The 17,511-nt window shown below is 34.1% G+C and overlaps 1 protein-coding gene across 2 annotated transcripts in view; it reads left to right on the top strand.

The window, feature by feature from the left end:
• Positions 1–17,511, top strand: part of LOC132706085 (facilitated trehalose transporter Tret1-2 homolog) — a 62,483-nt gene that overhangs the window by 20,669 nt on the left and 24,303 nt on the right. The window contains exons 1-2 of one of the 2 annotated variants that reach the window (XM_060677170.1): positions 9,928–10,197; positions 14,562–14,700. In XM_060677170.1, coding sequence (XP_060533153.1) covers positions 10,177–10,197; positions 14,562–14,700 — 160 coding nt within the window. In that variant the 5' untranslated portion in view covers positions 9,928–10,176. Of the gene's footprint in view, positions 1–9,927; positions 10,198–14,561; positions 14,701–17,511 lie in introns of those variants that run through there. The other variant, XM_060677169.1, reaches the window with a different exon arrangement.

Here is a 17,511-nt window from a genome sequence, read left to right as displayed (position 1 = left end):
ATTCAATACATCCGTAGTAAGTACAAGATGACTTCTTCCACTAATGAAGAATTGGGAATTATTGCTATTGCTTTAGAAGAAGAAGTGGAAGAAAATCATAAAAAGAAAAGAATATGTGTACATAAAGGTTGGATGAAGCGAGGCAGTAAAGGAGAGTTTGTTACTCTGTATAGAGAATTGCTGGACGATAAGACATTTTTTTTTTGATATTTCAGAATATCTAAAAATTGTTTCAAGTTATTGCTTTAGAAAAAAGAATAGAATAGAATCTAATGAAATAGGAAATTTGTTGGAGAAGGGCTTTCATACCGAAGGGGCGATTAGTGGTATGTTTGAGGTAAGAAAAATGCTGTCTTCCAGGTTTCCTAGGATGTATGCCTTTGAATTTGTTCAAAATTGTGTTTCTGAGTCTATTGCATTTCTTCTCGGCTTTTGCTTTAATTGCATTTATACATTCTTGCAATTTTTCTTCGGTGTAATCAGCATATTTTCTTAATCAGAGCCTTCTTAAATATTTTCTGCCCATGTTTCCAATAAAAAAGAATCTTGCTGTTTGTATTTTCAACAATAGCAGGTGTTGAGTTCAAAATGATGAATATTTGTCTAGCAAACAGTGAATTTCATTTGCCTGATGAAGTGGATATGTTAATTGGTGCAGGTGTGTTCTGGAAACTCATAAGAGTAGGAAGAATCGAATTAGGGGAAAACAAACCTGTCTTACAAAACACTTGGTTAGGATGGGTAGTAGCGGGCTACATCAGTGGACAAGGATCCCGAGTCAAACCTAAGAAAACGGTGTATCGGTGCAGAGGTACAAGACCAACTGGCCAAGTTTTGGGAACTAGAAGAGCCAGGTGGAGGTCAAATCGAGGGAATGACACGGGATGAAGTTGATTGTGAAAATTTGTTTGTGTCAACAACAAGACGTGATCAGGATGGTCGATTTGTTGTTGCAATCCCATTGAAAATGAGTATTGAAAAGTTGGGAGATTCTCGAGAGATGGCATTGAGGAGATTTTACTCTTTGGAGAGGAAATTTGCCAGGGACAAGCAACTACATGTAGATTATTGTGAATACATGAGAGAGTACGAACAAGTAGGTCACATGACTCAAGTAAGTGAGGTCATCACGAATGAAAGGTATTATTACTTACCACATCATGCTGTGAAAAATGAAGGAAGTTCTACAACGAGGTTAAGGGTTGTGTGTGACGGCTCTGCACAATCAGACTCGGGTGTGTCACTTAACGATTTGCAATTTTCGGGGCCAAGAATTGAAAATCCAGCAGAAGAAGTCAAGATCTAAAATTTAAACACGGTGACGTTTGGATTAACCTCAAGTCCATTTTTAGCGGTAAGGTGTTTGCAGGAACTGGCAAAAAATTGCGAACAAACACAAATTTCAAAGGTAATTGGCAAGGACTTCTACGTTGATGATTTGATATCAGGGGCCTCGTCGATTCAAGAGGCACTTCAGATATGTAAGGGTGTTTGTGAAGTTTTAAAATCTGGTGGGTTTGAGCTCAGAAAGTTCAGTTCGAACAAGAAAGAGCTCTTGGAACAATTTGGAGTAAGGCCCAAGGCAGAATTACAAACTTTTAATCTAGGAGAGCATCAACACAAAACTTTGGGATTGTATTGGGACTGTCAGGCAGATATCTTTACCTACAGAGTGAGGGAATTTTCAAGTAATTCAAGTACCACAAAACGGAAGATTCTGTCAAAAATTGCCCAGCTGTTCGATCCACTTGGGTTAGTCAGCCCATGTGTCGTCATTCCCAAAATTATTTTACAAAGATTTTGGATTCTCAAGTTGGATTGGGACGATGAAGTACCGACCAATATTGTCCAAGAGTGGAAACAATTTAAGCAAGAAATGGTGAAATTAAACATGCTGCGTATTCCAAGACATGTAGGCAGCAACAATGCAGAGGACATCGAACTTCATGGATTTTGTGATGCTGCACAAGAAGCGTTTGGAGCATGTGTCTATGTCAGAAATGTCACGAAGGATGGAAGTGTAGTCGTTCGCTTATTGTGTGCAAAAAGTAAAGTTGCCCCGATAAAGGCACTAACTATACCGAAATTGGAATTTTCGGGTGCATTATTACTTTCAAGGTTGATAAAAGAAGTACAAACTTCCATGACGTTAAATTTCAGGAAACTGTTTTTGTGGAGCGATTCTACAGTAACATTAAGTTGGATAAAATCACCAGCAAATCAATTCCAAGCTTTTGTCGCAAATAGAGTATCTCAAATTCAGTCTATGACGGATCAAGACAATTGGCATTATGTGCGGTCAGAAGAAAACCCAGCAGACTTAGTATCCCGGGGACTTTTTCCTTCCAAGTTGTATGGAAATAAATTGTGGTTTGAAGGTCCACAATGGTTGTCACAAGATTTCTTTCCAAATCAGAGTGTTGATGTACCTTTAGAGGAACTTCCAGAAAGGAGGAAGCAAGTAAAAGCCTTTTTGAACACAGAGAAGAATAGTCTAGAATTTTTTTCCAGATATTCCAGTTGGACAAAATTGAAACGTGTATTTGCATATTGCTTAAGGTTTACGGCACGTTGCAGAAAATTGGATAGCCACGAATCAAAGAACTTGACAGTGAAGGAACTCCAAGAGTCTGAAAAAATGTTAATAAAGTTATCACAAGATGAATGTTTCGAAAATGAGCAGAAAATGAATGTGTTGTGTGTTCGAAGGTTCAACCTAGGTCCTTTGAAATACAGATGGGAGACCTACCTAAGTCACGAGTGATCCCACAATTTCCATTCAATACCACAGGGCCGTTCAATTTTAAAATAGCTTTGGGACGGGGCACTCGTTTGTACAAGGGGTATGTTTGTTTATTTATTTGTTTTTGCACACGTGCAATACATTTAGAGGCTGTAACAAGTCTGTCTACGCAAGCATTTATTGCAACTTTCAGGAGATTCGTGTCTAGGAGGGGCAAACCAGAAAAAATGTTTTCAGACAATGGTAAAAATTTTGTGGGTTCTCAGACAGAACTGAGAGAGTTGGGAAAATTTTTGCGTAATAATCATGTCATTTTAAAGACATTGATTGCGACAGAAGGTGTTAATTGGTCTTTTGTTCCGGCATATTCGCCTCATTTCGGGGGTTTATGGGAGTCAGGGGTAAAAAGTGTAAAATACCATTTAAAAAGAGCTGTGGGCAAGGCAAATTTGACTTATGAGGATTTTTCTACTTTATTGTGTCAAATAGAGGCCATTTTAAACTCACGTCCTCTCACTCCAATGTCCTCTGATCCATCTGACTTGGACGTTTTAACCCCATCCCATTTCCTGATCGGAAGAAGGGCAACCTCATTACCGGACCCACGATTGCTCGAGCAACCTGAAAATAGGCTTGCTAGCTATCAACGTATTCAACAATACCAACAAGGTTTTTCGTCTCGTTGGTCACTGGAATACATCGCTGAACTTCAGAGGCGCGTCAAATGGAAGGCTGGCGGGGACACTCTGCAGGAAGGGACATTGGTGATCGTGAAAGAAGAAAATATGCCTCCCTTGTGTTGGAAAATGGGACGCATCGTTCAGTTATACCCAGGAAAGGACAACATTAGTCGGGTGGCTGATGTAAAAACGAGTGAAGGTGTCATCAAACGTTCATTCGCAAAATTGTGTCCATTGTTTCACGAAAGTGGGTGAGAAAAAAACTCAGTTCAAGTGGTTTCAAAGGTTGTCTAAGACAAATTGATTTTCAAGAAATGTTTGTTTTGTTGTTTTTTTTTTTTGAAAGAGGGTTCTTTCAAGGCTGGGGGTATGTTGAGTTCAAAATTATGTAAATTTCTTTTTAATTTTGTGTATCTTAAACATGCCGGACATTTCAGTCAATGTGACAACAGGGCGTTGTACGCCAAACCGGCAAGGTCTACGTTTCTGCTAGACTAGTAACAATTTTGTAGCGTTACGGGGTAGATGTTCCCGGCATGGGTCGCGACGTCGCCGCGAAGTGAAATACAGTCCATTTATAGAAAAGAAAAATTCAATAAATATTAAGTGATTGAGGAAATGCTTGTATTATTGAAGAAACAGCAGGGTATATTTGCCACCTTACATCACAAAAGCTCATAGGTACAGACTTATATTTTGGGGCTACTTTACAACGGTACACGACTCTATTTACGTTTTTAGAAGAATTTAATTACGTGGACGACAATAAAAACATAATTCAATGTAAAGTTATCTATACGGGCAATAAATTGATTATAGGTAAAAAAGAGTACCGCCTTAAAAATATTTTTACTTATTTGAAGTTTAATTTACAGAAGAAAACATTTTATTATTATTTTTATATTATTTTTAAAAAAACATAAACAATCAAATTTTAACAAATCTTTAGTTCAGTACAGCACTAATGGCCAAAACAAACCAAAACAATTACATCTTTTTGTTCATGATAGCTTTTTCTCTTATTGTAGCGTAAGTCATTTTTTACCCATTCTATCATTTTCTTCAACAGGTTCACTTTCTGCTTCAGGATTTTCTTCAAGGTTAAATGGATGACTTGCCTCGCTTGTCCAATTGCCCACTCCATAATTTCGAATATCGAATTTATATTGCCAAAATTGGAAAGTGAATTTCATCACTTGACGAAAAAAGATTTTTAAACGAATTTTGCATAACTGATTCGCCTGCCTGCCTGCACCACTAAATAAACAACATCTTTCAAATTTATATTTTTCAGTGCTTAAACTATTCCATCTTCGGCACATATGACCAGCACGTAAATCTTTGCGATAGCATTGTTTTAGTGATTTTATCACATTTTGATCTAGTGGTTGTAATAATGGTGTGTTATTAGGGTGAAAAAACCTCGGGTTACAAATAAACTTTTTCTGAGACCCATGACCCATTATCTACTAAAAAAAGGTCATTTACGGGTAGGTATTTAGATTCCAAGTGTCGAGTTATTCAAGTTATAAGCATATCACTATTTCAATCGCTAAAAAGTGTATTAGTTTGCAATAATATACTAGTAAATCTATAATTTTGAAGCAGTAAAGAGACTTCTATTTGCCGATCATCATCAAGTCTAATTTATGCGTACCTACATTGCATAATTGTTACTATTTCCTTCATAATTTGTAACATTATTTTTATTGGGCAAGCTTTTATAGGCGAGACCAGTTTCATCGCAATGATTTATTTGTTCAGGCAAAAAGCCATTTTCAGCAATATAATTTTTAAATAGTTTTAATTTTATCACTTCATTTGTAACTACATCGTTTAAATGTCGCCGTTCCAAGAACCAAGAAAACACTGTATCATCGAGTTCACTATATTTTATTGCCACTTTGTTTTGTTGTTTTGGATGCATATTCTTCTAAATTTTCTTTATTTTTTTTTACTTTATTTATTGTAGATTTGGCAACTTTATATTCGTTACAAAAGTCCTTTATTTTCTGACCATTTTCAATGTCCTTAATTTATAGCACAAAAATATTAATTAATTAATTAATTAGCAGTAACTAAAAGAGTAAGTAACTATTCAATTTAACAAAAATTCACTTCAATACTGGCAGCACAAAACATAAACATATCCCGATAACAGATTTTTTTACAATTTCAGGTTATGTTGTTGTGAACAGCTGATTTTACTTCTGATTGGCCTACACTTAACTCAAATATTTAGCTTTAAAAAAGTAATAAATAAGTTGCTTATACAGAACAGTTGAACTAAAAAAAGTTGCTTGTATACAGATTGCAACACGTTGGGGGGTGGATGCTATTTTTGGTAGCGGGTTTATTTTGTTCTAGAATTTGGTTTTGAAAGTGGTGAATTTGAACAAGGTGAATTGAACAGTGATGGCGGGTATGAATTGAATATATCTTCTTTCTTATTATTTATGTTATTATTAGTATTTACAAAAAAAAAATTCAGGGTCCCAACAGGTAAGTTTTCTTGAAAACCCCTCGAGTTTTCGAAAATCGTATCAAGTATATCTTTTTTTAAACAAACGGTAATGTTTTTTAAAAGCAAATTTCACTCACATGAAATAGATATGCAAGTTTAAGTTATTTGCAGAATTTATGGATAGGAAATGCAGAAACCCGAAAAAAACTGACACAGGCATCAAAGCCAATATATAGAAAATTGGAAGGGGTAGAATTTACTGAGAATATTATCACCAGTTTAATGAAATATATACGGAGGACAAAAGACAGTTAACCTCCCCAAACTAATAACGTCGACAGCAGTGCCTATTAATTTTTCAAAGAGACTTTCACAGGCTAGTGTAATACTCTTTACAAAACTTGTGGATTCCTCCCGCGACCCTTGCTAACGTCCCTTGCTAACGTTTGGCCAATCAACCTGTTGACTTGTTCAGAGATTGACTGAAACTAGCTCGCATTTTACTCTGTAGCTCCTTAAATATTGTTTGAGGGGATTGGAGCTAAATGAGGGGCATAAACACCATCTCGGATGACTGATTCCTCATGTTTGTAACAAGTAAAGACCTGAGTCGCGGTTAAGATTGTTAGGTTGCTTATAGATTTCTATAGAATCTCGGAAGTTTCGTTAGTAGAAGAATTGATAGCATGCAAGAATTTTAGTCTTATCGAATAAAATTTTATGTCTGGTTCGTGATTGTGCGGCAACTGCTGATGAGTTTATTTGTCTTAGTATTAAGGCTCTTTCCTGTTCTTTGACCCTAGTTGATATTTTTCGTCCGGTCTGTAAAAATGTATTCTTTGCCGCCTATGCATGGAATGCTGTAAACTCCTGGCATCTCAAATGGAATTTGGTCTTTGACGGATCGAAAATGTTGAGAGATTTTTGTGTAGTTTTGACGTTATATTTTATTAGAACTTTTGATATGTGGTCAGTGATCTTTTGAGATAGTTTTACGGCTCTGTAAACAAGAGAGTTGATAACTGATGATTTTTGGTCTTGATGGTGATGTGACAATGGATTAATCTCTGTGTGCGTAGGTTCTCTGTAAACACAACGACCCAATGTTAGGTCTGATTTTCTCTTGATAATAATATCTAAGAATGGAAGGTTATTATTAGTTTCTAACTCAATGTTAAAACATATGTTAGGGTGTATAGAGTTTAAATGTCTAAGAAAATCTAGTAGGGATTCTTGACCATGAAGCCAAATAACAAAAGTATCATCGACGTAGCGCTTCCATAAATAAAGGAAAAAGAATTGAAGCTTCTTGCCTAAAATAAGAAAGATCCACTCGCTATCCCAGTGACTCCGCAGATGGAAACCGCTGCAAACAGAGAAACATCCCGTATGTAAAGTTTCAACGATTTTTTTTATTGGTATAATTAAAAAAATTAAAGGCTTATGGCATGTTTTCATTTTTGAACTTCAAATCCTAGCACGTCAAAGAGTGGAATGGTTTATCTACAAAGAAGGCTGGTGAATACCGAGGAAGCTGGAGTACAAGAAATTAAATCCTTACGAAACGTCATTGAAAGAGGCAACGAAATTCAGGAGGAAAGAAATACAATTTTGCACTAATTATGTGAATTACAAAACAAAATGAGCAATAAGTCAAAAATGTATTTGATTTGTTATAAAAGCATATTTGCTATTTGGTTTCCACCCTCATGTGCAATATCTACTTCCAGGTGTGGTAGCTCCTGTTTTAGCACCACTTCTAAACATATTATCGTATGTCTCGTTGCTCCGAAACGTGCTAGGCGTTGTGATAAATACTAAAATAGACCTCTTTAATAAGTTTACAAATGCAGGCCTCGAAAATATTCTAAGAATAAATTCCCTTCATAACTCCTTATAGTCTTGTCGTAATACTTCTGATTTTTTGGTATTGGACACCTACCACCTTCATTCTTCTCAGATATTCGAATTGGTTCTGCCATTTGGCCAACCACATTTATGTTTATATTATCCTCCGTCATTTTGTTTTCTAATTTCTGATGTGGTAGATACTAGAATACAAAGACGTTTTTACCTTATTAACACTTGCTACTATCGAAAAATCGATTTTTCGAAAGTATTTACACTCGTATAAAAATTTTGTATCTCGATAACGGTAGGACCTATGAGATCGCCATTGGTACAGAAATGATCAGCGTCGAAAAAAAATTTTTTTTGTCTGTCCGTTCTCCGTTCTCGTCTGTTGGTTTTTCCTGGATAACTTTCGAACCGTTGGAGCTACAAAATTGTAATTTGCCTCCTTTTTGAACGTCCACGAATGATCCGACGCCGGCATTCATCTTTTTTTCACGATTTTCCACTGTATTTTGAACATTGCTACGAAACACGATAAGTGTCCGAAATATGAAACAATCGACTTCATATTTGGCAAACATATGCAGTTTTGCCCTGTGACGGAACCTATTGAAAATGGTGGGCGGGGGGGCTGGGGGTCGGGAAGTTTTTTTAAAAAATAAAAATCGCATGTGCAAGGGTCTACAAAAAAGACCATTTTGCAAAAACCGTTTACAACACAAAAACAATTCTTAAACAGGAAGACGCAGAGGATACGGCTCCATAAACTTTTATTCTTGGCAATTTTTCAAAAATATACAAGGTGCGCCGCAAATTCAAATATACTGAAAAATGGGTCCCCTAATATTGAAAATTCGCAATAATTTAAAATCTGTGGTTTAGATGTCAATTTCTTTTACATGACGATATAGCCCATATAGAAAGCTAAAACTTTTGTATTTAAGGTTTTTAAGTATTGTAGAGGGTGCAATATTAAAAAACATAATAACTGCTCCAAATTTGCAGCTACCGACTTCAGACTTGGGAGAGAAGTAGAAGTCTGAACCCGCATTTAGACTCTAAACTGGGAGCAATAAAATAACGAGAAGTTTTTTTTTTTGGTTATTTTGACATCCAGAAAAACATCTTTTCCTCCAAGACCATTCATCCGATCGGAAAAATTTTACATCAGTAATACGTGGGATACCCGGCGCTATAACTTTTATTTCACGCATTTTTTCGATTATATACAAGGTGTTTTAGTTATGGATAAAAAATAGCTAATCCGTTCAGACAGTGTTATAGACCGTATCCATGGCTACAATTTTTATTTTTACAGTTTTGGTCTATCAGATACGCTGATCGAAATATTTGAAAAAATCCAAATGAAAATCACCATTTCTCGAACGAAATCTAGACGCGATGACGTCATTTACTATTACCACGTACTGCATGGTTTCAGAAAACAAGTAGTTTCTTGAAAACCATTTACTCCATTGGAAAAATTCGTATCTCAGGAAACTAAGGAGATCCAGGACTATATCCACTATTGCGAACATTGTTGGAATTATATACAGGGTACGCTGTTTGTGGGCAAAAAATTCTAATAGGTCCTAGAAATTTCCGCTTTTGTGGGTGAATTATTGGCGATAAATGAAAAACTTTAAATTAATAATTTGATATGAACAGTATCGTAAACTGTGTCTAGAGAGAGTTTAAGGTTTCGTCTCAAACTACGTCCGCTGAATGCGACCAATAATGCTTATATAGAGCGTTGTTGAAAGTAAAACGAAAACTGCACCAGACACGAAATTTTGAGAGAAAAAACTGTTAGGAATTTTGGAATAGCAAATATGACTTCTGCCGTAAGGAAAAATTGGCAACCTTGAAAAGGCACAGGTTTTCGTGTCGGATTAACGCATCGTCTGGTGGGGAACTAAAATGAACTTTCTTTTCGCATTGGGGCAAAGTAACACCGGGCGGCGCGAAGAAACCCCGGCTTACGGTATGAATAAATAAACCTTAATTCTTCTTCGAGCTGTGCCGATGCCCGTAAACACGATTCAGTTCAAATTTGGCGCCAAGAAGAAGAAGTGGCCGCGTTGTGATTGGTCGGCACCGTTAGAAAATCAACGTATCCTTGCAAATCGCAAATCCATAATCGGAAGCGTAACTACGGCAACGCAATGTCGTATGCTACTCGCGTCGCAAACAAATACGTCCGAATGCACGGTTATCGGCAATTCGCTGATAACGAATTCGGAACCGCAATATAAAACGTTCGGAAGCGAAGTGCGCGTTATTGACGGTCGAAGGAGGCGCGGGATTTTCGGTTGTTGTTATTCGGCGCCTGCCGCGATGCCTTGAGTGGATACGGCGGAACTCGGTTGTAATTTCCCACGTTTTTCAGTAGTTCGCGTTTTGTACGATACGTGTCTGGGCGGAAGCGACCGAAGATGGGCCACTTGTTGCACGAAGTAAGTTTTGGTTAGTTGTGATTGATTTGAAAGCGGTGAAATGCTTTTTCGAGCTAGATATCGAATAAAACAAGAAATCGTAGTGTTTTTCATTCATTATTATTATTATACGGTGTGTCTAAGATCCATAATCCAACATAAGGATATCATCATGGAAATATTGGAAATCATAAGAGATACGAAGATTAGAAAAAAGTTGCCAAATTTAAAGGTTAATTACTTGATTATCATCAACTTTATTTTTTTCACATGGTCTGTGAATAAATTCCATTCCACTAAGATTACACGTTACGACTGTTAAGAATGCTTAACCATACATGATGTCTTACTATATATAGAAAATAAAAAGTAAAAATATAACGGGAATTTTAACAACAAAGTTGGCGAACGATTTAAATATTAGCGTTAGAATTTTATTAATTATTAAATAAAAAGAGAAACCTACTAGAGCAAAACAGTGAGCAAGGAGCGATCAAGCTCTCTATGAAAACTATTAAAGGTTAGATCTTTAAGAGATGCATTGACGAACGGACCATAGGAAATCCCATCTAAATTTTTGTCTTAGTCTTAAGTGTCTCAAATGTTGCCAGTTTTATTTTCCTGCCAAAACTATACCATTGGATTTCAACAATTAAACTTATTATTACCCAATTCGAGTCCAAAGGCATCGTAATAAATAACTGCAACGGTTTAGCTGAACATGTCGATAATAGAGCAGAGAAAAGGGACAACAGAGATTTATTTTACTACATGTAGGGGAAAACAAAATAATTAGTATGAGGATTCTTGGAAAAGCTGTAAAAAAACATGGAACCACAGTCTTGCGCACATTAAAAGAACGCTATTATTTTTTCTATAAATACGAAAAGCACCAAGAGCTCCGGGAAAGCGATGAAGAAACAAGAGTGAGTACATTCACACTCAACAACGAACCAAATGTTCTAAACTGTCGGAATTGGAGCCAAGACCATGAATATCGTTTTGTTAACACTTGAAGTCAATCATAAAAAATAAATTTTTTATCTACTATAACCTCACGGTAGAAACCTATTTGGACTTATTACAAAATGAAATTGAACTTGCACTAGATACAGTTGTTCGCGAAGATCCATAGAAATTTTCATTTTACCAAAGTTTTGAAGCCGTATTTTTATTATTAGTATTTTTTTATTATTATTATTTATTATTATTATTAATTAATTTTTAAAAAAGTCAAATTTATAGTCGCTCCGTAAAGCTTCCTTGTTGCTTAAACCGTCTTTTAAAAGAAATGAAGTATGAGTATGATCCTAATAAAAACATAAAGATACACCTACATACTTAGTTTATTTTGAATGTGTGAAAACACCAAAACTATCCAACTTTTATTTTGATATGTTATTGTCCAGCTTGAGTTTTGTAAACAGTGTCATGGAAAATTTGATGTCAATATCAATATCAACCAATAAACTGTTGACTCAAATGCTATTTATTACAGTTGTTGCATAGTATACTATTACCATCGAGTTTTTGAGACTAAGTGTCAACTAAAACGACTAGTTTTTGAATGCTTTCGACAGTTACGAGGTGTATCTATTTATGAAAAATAATGGTCACCTCTTTGAACATTCTTTATAATTTTAAATAAAGTTGATGAATTCGTCAATATGAAACGTCATACACAAAATTTCTCGACGCGATCTTGTAGACCTCAAAAAGTGGCAATAAGAAAGTGATCTTTATTTTTTGTCTCTCATTAAATAACACCAGAAAAAAAATGAAAATGAAATCGGCAAATTTCAATTTTGATCAACCATGAAATTTTGCAATTTTTTTCTAGTATAATCGTCTCCGCATCTCTTATGGTTTCCCATCCCTATTTCAGACACACTGCATTTAAGCTAGCAGTTGATCCCTCTGTAATGTGTAACGTGTGAGATACAGAGTGTTAAAAAACCTTGATTAATTTGCTTACTTAAACTTACTTAAAATGAACGAGCGACTTCAGAAACGATTCATTTTATGACGTCAGGCGGATCAGATTTGAGACGAACGCCGCTGGTGGAAAACGAAAGCAAATTCTTCATTGAATTTTCTGTTCTTGTTGTAATTTCACGACAGTGTATGTGAAAACTACACAAATTAACTTTACCAAATTAAACAACACTATGAGCTTTTCGGACACTTAATTAATACCATAATTAAACTTAGTTGATTAATTAATTAAAGCATTAATTAATTTGTTGATTATTTAATTTAGGGACCTTATGGTAATGGGTCAGATGATGAATGTGAGTTAATTTATTTATTGTATAAATCCTTTATTAATGGGTTATTATTAACATCTATATTTTTAACGTCTCCTAAAAACGCATAATCTCGAATTCATTCATCTCAGAATTAGCGATGAAACTGCGAGCCGCAAAGAAGAAAGCAATATGAGACAATCAACCATATAAATAATGAGTCTAAAAATTAGCTTAATACCTGCCTTATCTTTTTAACCCTAAATTTCTCCTGCAGCAATTTAAAGTCATAGCTATGGAATGTTTAATTTGTATGCCAAATACCTCAGAAACTTTCTAGATCCTATGAATATGACTTGACTAAATAAGGTTCCATACTGTTGATCCATATTCTATTAAAGATCTAACTAGACAACAAAATGATAATCTAGTAGCAGAAGTACTTGTAAAGTGTGATTTGTTGTTTTTTTAATGAATCCATACTTAGCACTCTCCCAAATAAAGTTCATTATGTTTGTTGTTACATTGTGTTTATTAATGAGGCATATGACAACGCATTTTGATATGTTCAGATCGATCGTATTGAGCTCACACCGCATAACAAGTCTGAAGTGTAGGACGATCATCATAAGAGGAAATATCCCGACAGCATTTTAGATCATCCCCAAAACATAACAATCTAGAAGGCTTAAAGTCATTAATAAATATTAAAAATAAATTGACCTTATCGAAATGCCTTGGATACCCTGATAGTCCTGATAGATTTTGACTGTTAAAAAACCAAACTGCTCATCAAATATTAATGAACTGAAAATAGATTTCAACAATGGCTTAGGTTACATAAGGGTCTGTAGTGGGAGACGTCTGCTTTATTTCCAGTTTTAAAAATATATTTCAAGTAATTTAATAAAACTACAAGGTCTTAAAACCAAGAGAGGAATTTCACCAGGGCCGGGGTCCTTATTTAAGACCAAATATGAATAAACGGAGGAATATTTTGATGAGCAACATTTTTCTCCTTATATACCTGCTGAAAATATTCGGCATAAAGAAAATATAATAATAATAATAAAAATAAACTGTTCAGCACTGAACTGCTGCTTGAACTGCTTGTTAGTGCCTGTTCATAATTAATATAACGAAATATTTTTTTTTCAATTAATGGCATACTATTTAGGTTATATAAAATGTGAGTAGGGCAGAATCAGTCTTTAGATATTTTGTTCCAGTTTGGTGGTTTCAAAGTGTGATAGAATATTAGAATAAATGTAAAAAGAAGAAAGACATTTTGTCTTAGAGTTGTTTAACGTCAGTTTTTTCTACTTAAACCACTCGCTCTACAATGCACTTAAGTTGATCTCACTTTTCTGAGGTGTAAAATATGGCGGTGTCATCTGCAAAACCGAACATGGTACCTTAACTATCAATTTATAAGAGATCGTTTATATATAATATGAACAAGTTATTGACAAATTGATTACAATTTTTCAGGTAGCCTTGTAAAAGGTTTAATGCACTACCTCTGATTTTATATTTGTCGATTTTTTTTTTAATTTGGCGTGACATATTGTGTCGAAGGCTTTCGTAAGATCAACGAAAACGCACAAGGAAGCTTTCTTGTTTTCTATTGCATCAGATTAAGTAGTGCATCTCTTGTGGATTTGTGTCTCTGGAAACCTAACTGTTTTTTAGATATAATTGTATGCTTACCTCGAAATCCCACCACTCTCACTTTGATCGCTTTTCAGTGTAATTTTTGACTTATTTTTAAAATCTTAAATTTATATGTTTTTTGATATGTTTTCTAAGGATGTTATTTTGACACTCAGAGACAATACAAGTCAAAATGAATACCATAGACACCCTGAATCTATGACAAGGTTTTAATAAATTCTGCTATGATAATTATAATTATCGGAATTTTTCGATATACATGCACCGTTTTTATAAATATTGAGCAGCTGTTGATACAACCAAACACATAGTATAAATCATGGCTGACAATGATCACGATAGACAATTCTAGCTTATTTCTTGTTTTTGCAATTTAGATATATTATTATTAAGTATTTCTGTTATATTTTTGGTTAGTTGGTTGGTTAGTTAGAGCGTATTATTCACTTCAAAGTTTGATTACAGAATTTGGGTGCGGCCGGGCCCCTGCTCTTGACGGTTGCCTGCGGCATGACCATAGGGTATTCGGCTGTCCTACTTCCTCAGATCGAGCCCCAGACCAACGGCACCATCACTGCGACTGTAGACCAGGCTTCATGGATAGGTGAGTCCTGAAGGAACCCAAACTCATAACAAATCTAAAACAATATCTAAAACGATAATAACAATAAAGGTCTTTATTGGATTAAGTAAATATTCACTAAAGAAATATACAGGAAAATAAATGAAACACATCATGTGAAAATTTTAAATGTGCATTTTTAAGAACATAACTTGCTTAAAAAATTATAGAAAAATTATACAACGAGAGATGTGAGTCTATGGACAGGTATTATATTAAGTTAAACACAACAGCTCAAATAGAATATTATTGGTTTGATAACCAACATTAATATTTTAAATTCATTTGGTAGATAATTAAATACTTTTATTAGGAAATGCATCTATTCCTATAACAAGGATCTTTAAATGGGAATGCATACTTAATGCTACGGTAAATACAGAAGCTTCTATCATTTCTCTAAAAATCCCAAAGTTAATGATTTTGGTGTTTGAGACCATTTGTTAATTTATTTATTTTATAGACATTTCTACATAAAACTTTTAAAAAATGCACAGTGAAATTACAGACTGATACAAAAGTAAAACCCTAGGCTACAATCTGTTCAAGTAAGAACTAAAAATGTATTTTTTGAAGAGTTTTTACTTGTATTTAATGTCAGTCGCGGAGTCTACGAGGTAATCAGCATAGAGCAGAATAAGAAGTTCGTTGCTGGCGTGGATTGACAAGTCACACCGTGTTGCCTAAAGAATTGAAGCTCAGCGAAAAATATTAAAAAAGATATGGACTCGAAGACTCTCCTTGAAAGACGCCGGATGCAATATCAGTCTTCTTTGAAATTCCAAACCCCATTTGTTCAAATCTAATGATAACGTAGAATAGAATCCCTCTAGGAAAACAAGATAGAAATCAACGTCGTAACAGGCTTGGCGAGATTTATAGAATTCATTGACAAAGTACACCTGGATGATGTTGACTCATGCTGGAAATTAGTTTTGATCAAAAGCGGGCATTGGGCATAATTTCAGATGAAACGTCTTATAGCAGAGGATCCGGTTTAAGAACAACACCCCTGATTCTTTTCCGCGATAAAATATTTTTTTTAATAATAAAACTTATTGATTAATCAAATGAGAAATAATTGACAGTCTATATCTTAGCAAGACTATTTTGGATTTGGAAAGTCAATCATATATCGTTAGGTTCGTAACAAAATTCTGTATATTTACATGTTCAATTTTTAAAGAAAAAGAATGAGGGTAAATCACTGACACACGCTGACACATATTGTTGCCTAAAAAAAGGTAGTCAAACATTGTATGGCATTTTTTATATACTTTTTTTCTTTGATCGTGACTAAATTTATAAAGAAAAATACTGACGGTAACCAAGAAAAAAAAATGAAATTAATTAATTTTTAATTAAAAATAGTCTTGCTAAGGATCTTAGACTATTATCTTTTTCAACGAGGACATCATCGCCATCTGTTAACCTGAAATTTCTTTTGGCCAAAATTTTTGTTGCATGTTAACAATTAATTACGTTATTGTATGTTGTTAATTATCCCATTGGTTTGAAAAGTTCTGAGAAAATGGCAAATACAAAATATGTAAAGATTGTTAGGATAAACAATTTTAAATTATTTTAAAGTATACAGGGTGTCACAAAAAAGAGTGACTAAAACGTACAATTTGTAAATTTTGTTTCGAATTCGTTTTAAAATTCTTCAACTTTTTTATTAATAATAATAATACATATTTTAATTTTTGAATGTTATCACTCATATTTGGGATTAGCGTTATTCGAGAAGACGTAAAAGATATAAATATATTCGGATCATTTAAAATTGAATAATCTCAATTTTTTTAAATGGCTCGCCATATATATTACTCTCTCTTCAAAAACAAAAGCTGCAACTTTTATTAAGTATGTCGTATACCTGTTTTTAATACTTTACTATTTATCTATTTATATATATCTATGACAGGTTTCAACCCCCATGAATTATTAAAAAGGGTAAATAATTTTAAAAGGCATTCAAAACAAAATTAAAATATTTAAATGTATACTTTAAAACAATTGGAAATTGATTAATAGATATACCCAATTCCTAAGCTGGTCCTCAGAAGACACATTTTTAATACATTAGGTAAAGCTTACTATCCTATATCGTCGCAATATTTTTAAGTTAGTAAAAAGCAAAATTTGTAGCTAATCTTCGCATAATATCAGTATTTATTTGTTCCTTTTATGTAAATATAAAAATTTCACATGATTTATTGTTATTATCCTTTATAAATAATATAATTTTGGTGTCTAGTTTATAAGTCAACTCCTGGGTTAGCTGAACACACTGCTAGCGAACGGATGTATTGGCTTTTTCTAGCTGAACTGAAACTCATCTAGCGCATTAGATCATACGCAGGGTGTCCCATTATAAATTATCAAATCGATTACTTTGTTAATTGAACTGAAGTGGCTTTTATTTGATGAAAATCTATTTATCAAAATAAATAAAAACTAAAAGTTCAGATTTTCACGAAATTATATATTTTTACATGACAACGATTTTGAAAACACCGTGTCTTTATCACATTTGATAAAGACACAGTGTTGTCGAAACAATTGTCACGTAAAAATATATAATTTCGTGAAAATCTGAACTTTTAGTTTTTATTTCTTTTGAACATTGTTAATATTGACCCTACGATGAAGTCTATATTACCAAAATTAATAACAAGTATATCTGTCACATTTTGAGAGGTCGGCAATGTTTTTAAATTGTTGTTGCAATTATTTTTATTTCAATTTGTCAATCAATTGCATTTTTCTCTTGATTTTTCTTGATGAGTT

The sequence above is a fragment of the Cylas formicarius genome, unplaced genomic scaffold, assembly GCF_029955315.1.
Source record: "Cylas formicarius isolate icCylForm1 unplaced genomic scaffold, icCylForm1.1 PGA_scaffold_8__14_contigs__length_24414737, whole genome shotgun sequence".
Classification (NCBI taxonomy): Eukaryota; Metazoa; Arthropoda; class Insecta; order Coleoptera; family Brentidae; genus Cylas; species Cylas formicarius.
Note: the sequence above shows the minus strand (reverse complement) of the source record. Positions and strands in the feature narration are given on the sequence as shown.